General features: G+C 43.2%; 6 protein-coding genes across 6 annotated transcripts; 3 read left to right on the forward strand and 3 right to left on the reverse strand.

The window, feature by feature from the left end:
• Positions 1 to 1,063: 1,063 nt before the first annotated feature.
• On the forward strand, positions 1,064 to 1,828 carry Bfra_010880 (putative calcofluor white hypersensitive protein; the record flags this gene model as incomplete). The annotated part of the gene is made up of 3 exons (XM_037341212.1): positions 1,064 to 1,265; positions 1,428 to 1,543; positions 1,661 to 1,828. Exons 1-3 carry the CDS (start codon positions 1,148 to 1,150, stop codon positions 1,826 to 1,828), a joined length of 402 nt encoding a protein of 133 aa, XP_037188631.1. The 5' UTR covers positions 1,064 to 1,147.
• Positions 1,829 to 2,413: 585 nt separating this feature from the next.
• Bfra_010881 (putative methionyl-trna synthetase protein) lies at positions 2,414 to 4,342 on the reverse strand (the record flags this gene model as incomplete). The annotated part of the gene is made up of 1 exon (XM_037341213.1): positions 2,414 to 4,342. One exon carries the CDS (start codon positions 4,340 to 4,342, stop codon positions 2,414 to 2,416), a length of 1,929 nt encoding a protein of 642 aa, XP_037188632.1.
• A 381-nt stretch (positions 4,343 to 4,723) lies between these two features.
• Positions 4,724 to 5,266, forward strand: Bfra_010882 (putative duf1715 domain-containing protein; the record flags this gene model as incomplete). The annotated part of the gene is made up of 1 exon (XM_037341214.1): positions 4,724 to 5,266. One exon carries the CDS (start codon positions 4,724 to 4,726, stop codon positions 5,264 to 5,266), a length of 543 nt encoding a protein of 180 aa, XP_037188633.1.
• Positions 5,267 to 6,120: 854 nt separating this feature from the next.
• On the reverse strand, positions 6,121 to 7,756 carry Bfra_010883 (uncharacterized protein; the record flags this gene model as incomplete). The annotated part of the gene is made up of 6 exons (XM_037341215.1): positions 6,121 to 6,273; positions 6,329 to 6,514; positions 6,578 to 6,791; positions 6,842 to 7,008; positions 7,094 to 7,479; positions 7,540 to 7,756. The coding sequence occupies 6 exons, from the start codon at positions 7,754 to 7,756 to the stop codon at positions 6,121 to 6,123; spliced, it is 1,323 nt and encodes a 440-aa protein (XP_037188634.1).
• Positions 7,757 to 8,503: 747 nt separating this feature from the next.
• Bfra_010884 (putative 60s acidic ribosomal protein p1 protein) lies at positions 8,504 to 9,497 on the forward strand. The gene is made up of 5 exons (XM_037341216.1): positions 8,504 to 8,539; positions 8,604 to 8,681; positions 8,761 to 8,838; positions 8,914 to 9,052; positions 9,113 to 9,497. Exons 2-5 carry the CDS (start codon positions 8,613 to 8,615, stop codon positions 9,157 to 9,159), a joined length of 333 nt encoding a protein of 110 aa, XP_037188635.1. The 5' UTR covers positions 8,504 to 8,539; positions 8,604 to 8,612; the 3' UTR covers positions 9,160 to 9,497.
• A 584-nt stretch (positions 9,498 to 10,081) lies between these two features.
• Bfra_010885 (putative dimeric alpha-beta barrel protein) lies at positions 10,082 to 10,817 on the reverse strand (the record flags this gene model as incomplete). The annotated part of the gene is made up of 4 exons (XM_037341217.1): positions 10,082 to 10,126; positions 10,212 to 10,360; positions 10,427 to 10,482; positions 10,624 to 10,817. 4 exons carry the CDS (start codon positions 10,815 to 10,817, stop codon positions 10,082 to 10,084), a joined length of 444 nt encoding a protein of 147 aa, XP_037188636.1.
• Between the last annotated feature and the right edge of the window lie 676 nt (positions 10,818 to 11,493).

Genomic DNA, 11,493 nt, shown 5'->3' on the forward strand with positions numbered 1-11,493 from the left:
TTTGGTTAAAGATGCTCGTATTGAGAACCTAGAATCTAGATTGCTGATAGCTCGGCCAAGCTCATGGGTCACAGTGTAATGATAGTAAATCTCGCAGCAATTCCTTGATTAATTTCTATTAAAAGAGAGTTTTGAATGGAATTCTGTTGCACGTCTGTTCCAAGTTATTTTGTTGGAATAATCGGTGTTCAAGTGAATGTCCCAAAACCATGTACGGAGCAAGTGTGTACCAGGTAACTACCAAGTACCTACCTACCCAGCCCAGCTACCTATCTCAGCAGTTAGACTCAGTCTGGATCAATTGAAGAAGATGGAAGAACGGATTGGGATAGATCATTGGTGCTAACTACTAATAAGTACTAGGTAGGTAGGTAGCTTTGATACTTGCGCGCCCCCGTTTTGATGACGCGCTAGGATACTTCACTCTGGCATCCTGGTATCCGTATCTGTTTCTGATCCCAGTACAGATCTTCCATGGTTGATGAGTGAGACGAACGGGAAAGTGGCTTGAGATTGAATGCTGCTTTTGCGGGACGGCAATGCGCATGAAACATGTATATCTTCATTTTGATGTATTCATTTATGGACTTCTATCGATGTCGATAGCTACCTAGTTACTAACTATTCTCCATCTATTACCGACCACCCAGTAAATAGTATTCCAAATAACATTTCCAACCAAAATGACATTAATCCACTCCTTGCACAAGAACAAAGCAAATAGACCAACAACCTTTACCAAAGCACAAGCCCCGTCAAATAGCACCGCCACATCCCACGCCGCTTTCATCCCGAGCTTTCATCCAGTCTTGACCAGGATAGCTAACCTATGACGTTACACTTCCCCCTCATCATCCAAGAAACATCATATCATCGAAAAGAAGAGAAGAGAAAAAGAGAAAAAGAGAAAAAGAAGAAGCAACGTCGTAATAGTTTCATAAACAAGAATTCACCAATCAAACCGTCACCTACAAAAGTCTCCCGTACCACCTTCCCTTATTTCAAGAACCTCCCTCTTCCTTCTACTTCCTTTGAACATTAACATTACAATACTTTCATCTACCTAGTACTCGCAAACAGAACTTCTTCAACAACCAACAAACAAACACACTCAATTTCCATCTCAATCAATCTATAACATATCACAATGGCTCAACGCAGTTCCCGCGCTCCTCTCTACATTGGTCTTGCCGCCGCCGGTGGTGTAGGTTATTATTTGTATAGCGCAGGCGGAAGTCCCAAGGTTGCTGAGAAGCAATTTGAAAGTATGTATTCCTATTCCCATTTTGCCTCATAACGCCCCCTCCGCTCCATCCAACATCGCCACCGAATATCGACGATTTCAAAGCACTCAAACTCCTTCATCTCACAACATAACATTCTCTTGCCTCGCACTGAGCAAATAGCTAATCAGAATACCCAAATAGGTGATCTCTCCCGTGCTTCCGCAAAAGTAAAGTCCGAGATACCTGGTCGCACCACACAAGCTCAAAAGGAAGCCGAGAAATGGGGTTCCGAGGCTGGTGCTAAGCTTGATTCTGCTGTATGTCTATCATCTTTACCTTTCTAGCCTCTCATTCCCTTAGCCCAAACTATCTCCCCCATAATACACAGCTTCTCTCACCCTCACTCTCACAAACAACTAACTCCCGACCCACAGACCAACCAAGCCCGCGCCGAGCTCGCCAAAGCCGAAGGAAAATTCGAGCAATACAAGAACGACGCTGCCCAAACCACCATGAAGAAGATCGACGAAGTAGACCGTAAAGTCGAAGCCGAAGCTGCCAAGGCTAAGAGCGGTATTTCCAGCTGGTTTGGCGGGAAATAAATACCCCAAATACTGTTTCAAGAAGAACGAGATGTTTGTGCTCGCAAGCGAGCTAAGACATGTGCAAAATATCAAATTGTGATGTCGTTAATGGGTAATGATGATATGGCTTCAAACGCATGACGCGAGAGATAGTCACTTGTTTTTTTATATGGCGGATACGGATGCATGGTTTTGGAATGGTACTTCTTTGGAGGAAAGGGGTCTTTTCTTCGCAAGTTAGTTAATGATGCCCGCATGATGATGGGAGTTGTATGATAATGATAAAATTACCTTTCAATCCAATCTAAGATGTTTCACATTCGCTCACGGTGCTCTTGTAAAATTAATCCCTTTACAATATTTATAATCTCTTTTATATTTCTTACAGTCTTTCATTTGTTTTTCTCCAATGGTTGTTGTGAACCAATGCTATTCTCTGCTCTCTAGCAAGCAAAACCGGATTTGTAAACCTTACTTCGCTACCAAATATCAGAGGTTTCAAGAGTCTTCCTTTTCTCTCTTCTAATCTGCACACCCCCATCACCGAATCGCTCGCTAAATATAACTTCACATTTCTTTTCATAAACATCTATTGGTAATTCTTTATGGTGCAGCTGCAGGAGGAGGAGCTTGCTCTTCCGCAACCTTTCCTCTCAAAGGGATTTCAGTCTCAACACCAGCAGCTGGCTCCTTCTTCTCAGCGCCTCCAGCAGCTTTAGCCGCTCTCTCCGCTTCCTTCTTTGCCTTCTTTCTCTCCTTATCTCTCGCCTTATCCGCCTTCTTCTTTGCTTGGGCTTCTTCCTCCGCTAATCTAGAAGCTTGTGTTCCTCCATATTGCTTTCTCCATTCTTCGGCCTTCTTCTCATCAATACGTGTGAAGAGGTATGCTGGTTTACCGATTTTGTGACCACTCTTGAGAACAGCTGGGTTCCATTTATCTGGGATGGAGATAAGTGGGGCTGATAGTTGAGAAACGATGGACTCGGACGTTGAGGGCATGAAAGGTGATGTGATGGATGCGATGAGGTAAGCGAGATTGAGAGCGAGTCCGATGACGGTGTGAGTTCTCTCTGGGTGCTCGGCAAGGTTGGCGTTATCTAGACGGTATTGGAGAAGGTTGTTTCCGCTGGTGGAGATCTTCATGACTTGATCTAAACCGACACGAATCTTTACAGCTTCCATGTCGTTGTTATAGTCTTTCAACTGAGCATTGATCTCCTCGATGAAAGCAGGGGCATCGAACTTCTCGTCCTTGTATTCTGGAGAGAATTCTGGAATGACTCCATCCATTTTTGCATTGACAAATTTGACAACTCTGTTAACGAAATTACCCAAGTTATTTAGCAAGACAGAATTATTCAATTGAATGAAGTTTGCCCACTCAAATTGTGAATCTGCAGTTTCGGGTCGATTCGACAATAGGTAATATCTCCATACGGATGGTGGGACGCCAGTATCCTTTGCAGTATCACCGAAAACACCTACACCTCTGGATTTGGAGAACTTGCCGTTCTCGTAGTTCAGGTATTCGGTTGTGGAGAGATGGTTAAGTTTTGTCCATTTGTCTCCAGTTCCCAATTGAGATCCGGGGAAAATGACAGTGTGGAATGGAACATTATCCTTGCCCATGAATTGGTAAAGCTTAACATTCTCTGGATCGCGCCACCAGAGCTCCCAATCCTTTGTGTAGTTTGCAGTAATCGATGGGTATCCAATACAAGCATCAAACCAAACGTAAAGAACCTTGTTCTCATAACCTGGCAAAGGAATTGGTGTTCCCCATTTCAAGTCTCGAGTAATACTTCGTCCTTGCAGCCCTTGTTTGAGCCATGAATTCGTGATACTGATACCATTCTTGGGCCATCCTCCTTCCTCACTTGATTTGTTAAACCACTCCTCAATCGCAGGTTGGGCTTTGTCGAGAAGTAAGAAAATATGCTTCGTCTCGCGTGGAATTGGAGTAGCACCATCGACCTTGCAAACAGGATTGATAAGCTCCAAAGCGTCAAGGAGACTACCGCATTTATCGCATTGATCGCCTCGGGCATCATCGTATTGACACTTAGGGCAAGTACCTTCAACAAAACGATCCGCAAGGAAAGATTGATGCTTTTCGCAGTAGGGCTGTGTAGTTGTGCGCTCCTCCAAGTACCCATTCTTATGTAATTTCATGAAGATATCTTGTGCGATGATCGTTTGCTGTTCCGTAGTCGTCCTTCCGAAGTAATCGAATCCAATCTCAAACCAGTCGTAAACATCCTTATGTTTTTTGTGAAATTCATCACAGAGCTCCTTGGGAGTCTGCTTTGTTTCTAAAGCCTTGACTTCCGTAGCAGTACCATACTCATCAGTACCACAGATATAAAGAGTTGGGCGATCTCTAAGCTTGCTATAACGGGAGAATACGTCGGCGCTCAGCACACTGCCAACAATATTTCCAAGATGAGGAACATTGTTCACATATGGTAAGGCACTGGTGATTAAGATGTTGTTCTTGCCCTTCTCGGGTAGGATAATATTTGGAGTCGTCATTTTGGTTGTTGTGTTGGGAAGGAAACCTCAAGAGAAAGAACCCCGCTATGGATTTTATTAATGTTACTCGGGTGAGTCAGGCTTTGACGCACAAGTGGGTGTACCCACTGGTGGCGGGGTCCCTTGCTTATATAATCCAACCTTTCTATGGAAAATCCGAAAGAACGCATTTTCTTTCACCTCACGATTAACAAGCAAATTTACCAGGAAATAGTCTAAGTGCTCAAAATATTCAAGAACACACATCTAAATCAGAAGGAAAAGTTTCGTTCTAATCATAGCCTGAGTCGAAGTAATATATTGCGGGTTTTGATATACGATTCTCAAACGTCCGCTTCTATAATTTGCTCAAGAGTGCATCAAATCACATCACGCACCAAAATGGCTACTGTTGATCCTTTTGAAGATATTCTCAACCTCGAGGAAGAATTTTATTCCACCGGCTACAATCAAGGACTCTCCGAAGGTATAACCGCCGGTCGCATAGAAGGGCGGACTTTCGGACTTGAAAAGGGATTTGAAAAATACGTTGAAATGGGTCGATTACACGGAAAATCCATCGTATGGGTCAACCGAACTCCTTCTTTCCAAAAGTCCAAAATTCCCACAACCTCAAGCCCAGAGCTCGAGCGGGAGAGTCAGACAAAGGAAGGAGAGAGACCACATGATCTCAAATTGTCCGAACTGGCCAAAAATGAAAGATTGGCAAAACATGTAAAGGTATTTCATGCATTAGCGGAAGCAGAAAGTTTGTCGACAGAGAATTCGGAAGAAGCGGTCGGTGATTTCGATGATAGGTATAAAAGGGCGGTGGCAAAAGCGAAAATTATTGAAAAGATGGTTGGGGAGGGACAAGGACAAGGAGGGGCGAAAAGTAGTGGAGATGGGGCGATTGAGGATGTTAGTGTTATGAGGGCTAGATGAGGTTCTTTCAATGGTTTTCAACTCTCGTAAAGCTGGAACTTGTGGTATACGTACACGGAGTTACACAAATCACAGACTTCGTGGAAGAAGCACTGGGATGACAACATGCTTGATTCCAGACTTTATAGTGATGCTACGCAAACTTGTTGGCCGGTTGGTCCCAGTAGAATTGGAAAGCAACGGGGAGCGATTATGGAGCCTCATATTGAGCCCCCTCGGGGCTGGCTACAGATGGTTATCAAACAAACTATCGCTTTCTGAGCAACTTGGAGTAATTTTGGTTACATCAAAGATCGAAAGATTTGCTGTAAATCTCAGAAATGGGAGAGATGGTACCGTATATCCATAATTCAAACCGATGGAAATGAAAGTACGCCTCTGCGGCAAATGGAATTTGAGGTTGGTGGATCACGTGGTTGGCAACACCAGAAATGGGAGTACTCTGTCGTTGCGATGGCTGGGTAAGAAGAAGGGGTAGAAGTTGAAGGACCCGAGTTGTATTCAAAACCCGGAAGCCCCTAGACTCTCCCCATATTTTACGAAGTATCAATTGTACTTCACATCAATTCACTTTAGTATCGCCATCAATATGAAATCAAATCTGATCCATTGTACGCCTTGTCATATTTGCACATAAGTGACTTTCCATACACTGATGATCCCCCATAAGTTCCCTGGTGTTGCACCTGTACCTTGTATTTGATCCAGATATCTTACAAAGACTTCACCATACCTAAAAATATTGATAAAGTATACCCCAAATCATAACCCGGAACGCCCCCAGCCTCAGGGACTGTCAAAGTCACTGCGCATACCACCAGACTCCCCAAAATGATAAAGCAATACTTATTTTATTATGCATCACTTTCAGTCTCCGCGGCCACACGCAGGTCATAACTAAGCTCAAAGCATTCTGCAAGGAGATCAGTGACGCTGCCTTGGCCTTCAGGAATATCTGGCCCGACCATGAATTTGCCGTCTACACGCATGTTGTCGATTGAATTCAACTGAGTGATGTGTCAGCTAAGTCAAGGCACACAGGAACGTTAGAGGATATCCTACCTTCATGCTGTAAGGATACAATTCTCTTGGAGAACTGACTCCACCGGAATTTTTGACTTCAATGAGACATCGCCTCAGAGTTTGAAGTTGATTATAGACCGGAAGAAGTGCTTCAGAAACTGGTTCGGAGGACACCATGAGAAAGTAAATATAAGCATAGCTACGTCGAATTAAATAGAGTAAAGTCTAATTTGGTTAGTTTGCATTTCTTAAAAAAAAAAAAAAGATAAGTGTAGTTAATGTGCATACCCGCTGGACATATAATTCGGCAAATTTTCCTTCAGCATCAACAAAATTACCATCTACTCTGCTCTCGTCGATTCTGTCCAATTGTCGCTGAAAGTCGTACAAATCAGTTTCCCTCAATGACCAGGCTTGGGTCAAAGATAGCTTCTCTAGTTTGTTTCGAATCTCAACTAGAACGGAATATGGCCCTTGAAAGGCTTCTGGAAATTGTCCCTTCCTGATTGATCGTCAGCGAACTGTAGGTTGAGAATATATCTGAAAACTAACCTTTCCAGCACAACTTCCGCCCACTTCAAACACCTTTCTAGATATTCACAAACTTCATCATTTCCTGGAGGTGTTTCCCCAGAGGCTGTTACAAACTTTCCATCAACTCTTTGAGAATCAACCTCTTTTATTTGATTTTGCAGCTTTGTCACCTCTGTTGTCGAAAACTAATTCCCAGATCATAATCAGCATGGCGTTCAAATGATTTCTCACTCAAGCCGAAGAGGGGGACCACCATAGCAATTATCTCACCTTAGCCCTAGTATTTGCTAATGATATTGATCTCAATATCGATATGATCTTTTCGTGAATGGGTAACAAGTCTGCACCGATTCGCTCTAGTCGTTTGCTCAAGTTCTTCAATGATCGCTGGCAGACATCGATTCTGTTACCGAGAAGAGTGAGAAGGAAGGGGGAGTAAGACGGCTTAGCATTCTTCACTATGCCTCCTAGCCTCTCAAGAGTCTGCGCAACGTGTGCTAAATCCTTCTCGCAATACAGATCGACTTCGGTAAGATGGTCGAGTAGTCGCTTGATCGTGGATGTGAGAGAATAGGCTGCGGGTGCTTCGTTGGTTTTGCCAATGGTCATGAAGAATAGGGAGAGAAGTTGAAAACATCCATCCAGCACGCGATCCACTGTCAGGTTCTCGATCAGTAACTGCATTATATGTCAACCTTCTACCTCTCATTACTAACCTCGGTTTTGCTCATCGGGCTTATCGGCTCTTATCTCATTCAGAAGTTTAACTTGTTCAACTACTTTGCCTTGCAGGACGAGCACATCTGCAGCCTTGATGTACGTTGTTCTATCTTGCTTTAGAAGAGTCAATTCGTCCCGTATTGAAGTGAGCGCTTCCAATATAGGCTGCTCGCGAGGATCAAGGGGTAGCGGATGAGATGGGGTATCAGTCATGATGAATGTTGGTTGAGTTGAGGTCTGGACTTTGATGACTTGCTTGTATCTTGTGGGAAGACTTTAATCGTTTGATTCGTATTGTAGAAAGTTGCAAATAATCGAAGTACTGATGATGTAGATTGAGCTGATTACTATCATTCGCTATTGTTGAATCAGTAAGTTAGAAATCGATAGAATAGTGTTGATCCCAATAGGCTGTTTCTTAGTAAAGAGCTACTGGCTATGTCATAATATTTCCCTTATTGGATGGTTTGGAAGGCGGGGCAAGTTCCACAAAGAGAATCTAAGCCTTGCATTTACGGTGAACCAATTCTGATACCGATTTTTTGCTTGTGAAACCAGCGATAGCAATAAGGTCAAATCGCATATCATGTGTACCTTACATACACCTACCGTTGAGAGATGTTATAATTCTGTGTAAAATCACCATATCACAGTACCTTGACAAGCGACGACGAATGTGAAGCAACATTGAGACATCATGATGATTGATGGAAGAGTATTTTTATCTGCATACCTACCTATTATGTATTTTGTATTTTTATGTTGGAAATGGGAGAAATGAAAGATAGAAGACGATTAGATAATAACAAGTTGCATCTGTATTTCATTGGTCAAAGTGGCTCCCCGTAAATTATCGCTTGCTGCCCAATTAAATCCTGACATGATATTAGTCACGCACACTTTCGAATTTCCCAAAACTCTCCCACCACAAACTTTTAATCCTTTCCATCGACGACTTCAAGAACATCAACCTACCGACAAAACAACCATCTGTCGGTATGTCGCATATACGCAGTCGCATTCTCATTTACTGCGCCTCTTGCTAATTTATCAATTCTAGATATTCAAAATGTCTAACGCAGAACTCGCCAGCTCTTACGCCGCGTTGATCCTCGCCGATGACGGTGTCGATATCACTGTACGAATTCCTATATTCTCGAGATTGAGAAACGAGAATACTCGATTGGGTGGATAAGTGGCTGACTCGATATTAATAGGCCGACAAATTGCAAACCCTCATCAAGGCCGCCGGTATTGAAGATGTTGAGCCAATCTGGACCTCATTGTTCGCCAAGGTATGCGATTGAAATTCACACATCTGAGTTGAGGAATGAGCAACTATGGGCAGTGCTGATTGTTGGAATTAATAGGCTCTCGAGGGAAAGGATGTTAAGGACCTTTTGTTGAACGTCGGATCCGGTGGTGGAGCCGCTCCAGCTGCTGCTGGTGCCGCTGCCAGCGGTGACGCCTCTGCCCCAGCTGAGGAGAAGAAGGAAGAGAAAGAAGAGGGTACGATAATTCTTACAACCGCGCGCATTTTGCAGATCTCATATACTAACTATTCAACAGCCAAGGAGGAGTCAGACGAGGATATGGGTTTCGGTCTCTTCGATTAAATATCTATCTCACCTTTTCTCTCCGTACTTTCAAATGCATGGCCACGGTTTATATTCCCTCGGTGCAATATTGGGCTGGTAGGGTAGCTTCCATAAATCAGCAAGCATTCATGAATTCTTCCGAAAGATAAAAACCTGGTTCCATCTATACTGCCGAGTGCATGAACACGCCGTGATTATGTATGATGAAGGTGGACTGAGATGTCAAAGAATGATATCAAACTAGCCTCATTCGAGGCTTCCAAGACATGTACTTTGGAGACACAGATCGAAGAATCCAATTCAAGAATTTCGAACAGGAATTTCTAAAAGTCTTCTGCATGAGTACACTACACCAGCAATCCGCAATGTCGACCTCGTGGTGTTCTGCAATCTTTTGTCTACAAGCCCTCGCTGACTACTACTAACGTGTCGGCACTCCATGTTATTTCTACTCCCACCCATATCCCGCACAGCATTCACTTCTTCCAAATCTGTTTCATCATCTCACAAGTCTTCATTCATCCATCTCACTGGCGCCCTTTGCGACTATCTTTCTTACATTTTGTGTTATCTCAAAATTCCCTTGGGATATCCTAATCTTCCTACTAGCATTAATCCATTGTCATTACTTCTTCGCTCTGGACACTAGTTCCATGTTACATCTTTTGTCAGCCGTCGGACTGTTCAGCCGTAATCTTCGTGGTTATTCAAAAAGAAGAAGCAAAATTTGGTCCGGAACATTCAAGAGTGATGTCCATACAGTTCCTTTACTAGAGGGCACGCAGCAAATTTGATGATGGCTTGATTCATTTACTAAATCACCAACACATCCTTCTGTTGTCCTAGCTGTTTTGAATACTGTAGAAGGCTCAAATATCGATATCGCGCTCGATCGAAAACCTCATAAGTAATTTGCCCCAACTAAATCAACCTTAACTCTTTACGCTTCCTTTCTGAATGCACACTTGAAGGGATAGATTTGGATCTGCACACACATCAGTAATCAATCCCATGCCCATAACTTCGTAACCCGTGATAACAAAACTTTGCGATAGTGATACAAAACATACCTTGCTGAAATCCCAAACATCATTTTCGGCATAAATATCCTTCTTCAATACCTCAATGACTTCCTCCTTGCTGCTTGCAAGAGCGATCATGCAACTTCCTTGGAACTTCAGAGGAGAGTCACCGGTGGGAGGCTCGGAGAGAAAGGCGCCTGGTGGAGTTTTTCAGCGGAATGTCTTCAAGGACGACGTAGTAAAGAGAAAACGGTGAAACCTACCGCCCATCTTCCAGAACCCAGACTCAAGACCGGTCTTTAGACCTTCAAAATGCTTGCTATCAATTCCTTAGTTCCTATACATCTCAAGCTCACATCACAACTTTCTCTTGCAAAGTCCCTCAAAACAAAGCATCTCGGTGGAATTTCTCGTACGAAACTTCCCACACACAACCCACCATATCCCCAGGAAAACTCACGGTCTAACACTAACTCTTCTCTCCAACGCCCCCTCATTATCAGGTAACACAACCAACCACTCAAACTTCTCCACTGGTGCTGCTGCTGAAGACATCTTCCTAATGTTTACTGCTGGGTATGGACGGGTAGTATAAGAGGTAAGTTGTTTAGGATATAATTTGCCAGGTACAAACCTCAAGCGCAAGAAGGACATTTGAGAGAGAAGATAATCGACGGTTGAGATTGGGATTGGGGATGGTGATGTGGTTTATGAAGAGGGGAGAAGTGGGGTTTTGATATTGAGACGGTGCATATTGATAGAGGTGGAGGGCATATCATACGCCCTTCTCGGGAAAAGTTCGGGTGGGGTGTGGGAGGAAAGGAGAGGTTCGCTTCGAAAAGGAGATGGTGGTACGAATCATTACAATAAAACATCAAGTTGGTTGTAGAGGAAATTATTTGGGAAGCTCCTTATTGTCTAGGTTTGGTCACTATATAGGTTTTAGACTAACTCTAACCCTACCGGCGACAATGAGGTTAGCTGAACAAACTAATCGATATTGTAGGTACTGAATTTATTAAATATGAGTCTAAAATACATATTATATATTAGATTAAAGATGAAATCAGAAGCGAATCAGTCATTCCACATACTGGTATCTTTAGTGTCACAATCATAATTCTGCTAGGTTCACACATTGAATAGAACCTTATGATGGTAAATCTCAAAAATGCCATCCTATTGGACACCTGAAGTGCAACATCACCTCTAACCACTGTAGAATGATGACGAGATACCAATGCTCTACTGAAACTAACAACTGGCAGTAAGTTGGGGAAATAGTTGCCAATTCGTTTCTGATTTTGATTCTGATCGCTCGTTGCAATGG

This window comes from Botrytis fragariae (genome assembly GCF_013461495.1).
Source record: "Botrytis fragariae strain BVB16 chromosome Unknown tig00000223, whole genome shotgun sequence".
NCBI classification, from domain to species: Eukaryota; Fungi; Ascomycota; class Leotiomycetes; order Helotiales; family Sclerotiniaceae; genus Botrytis; species Botrytis fragariae.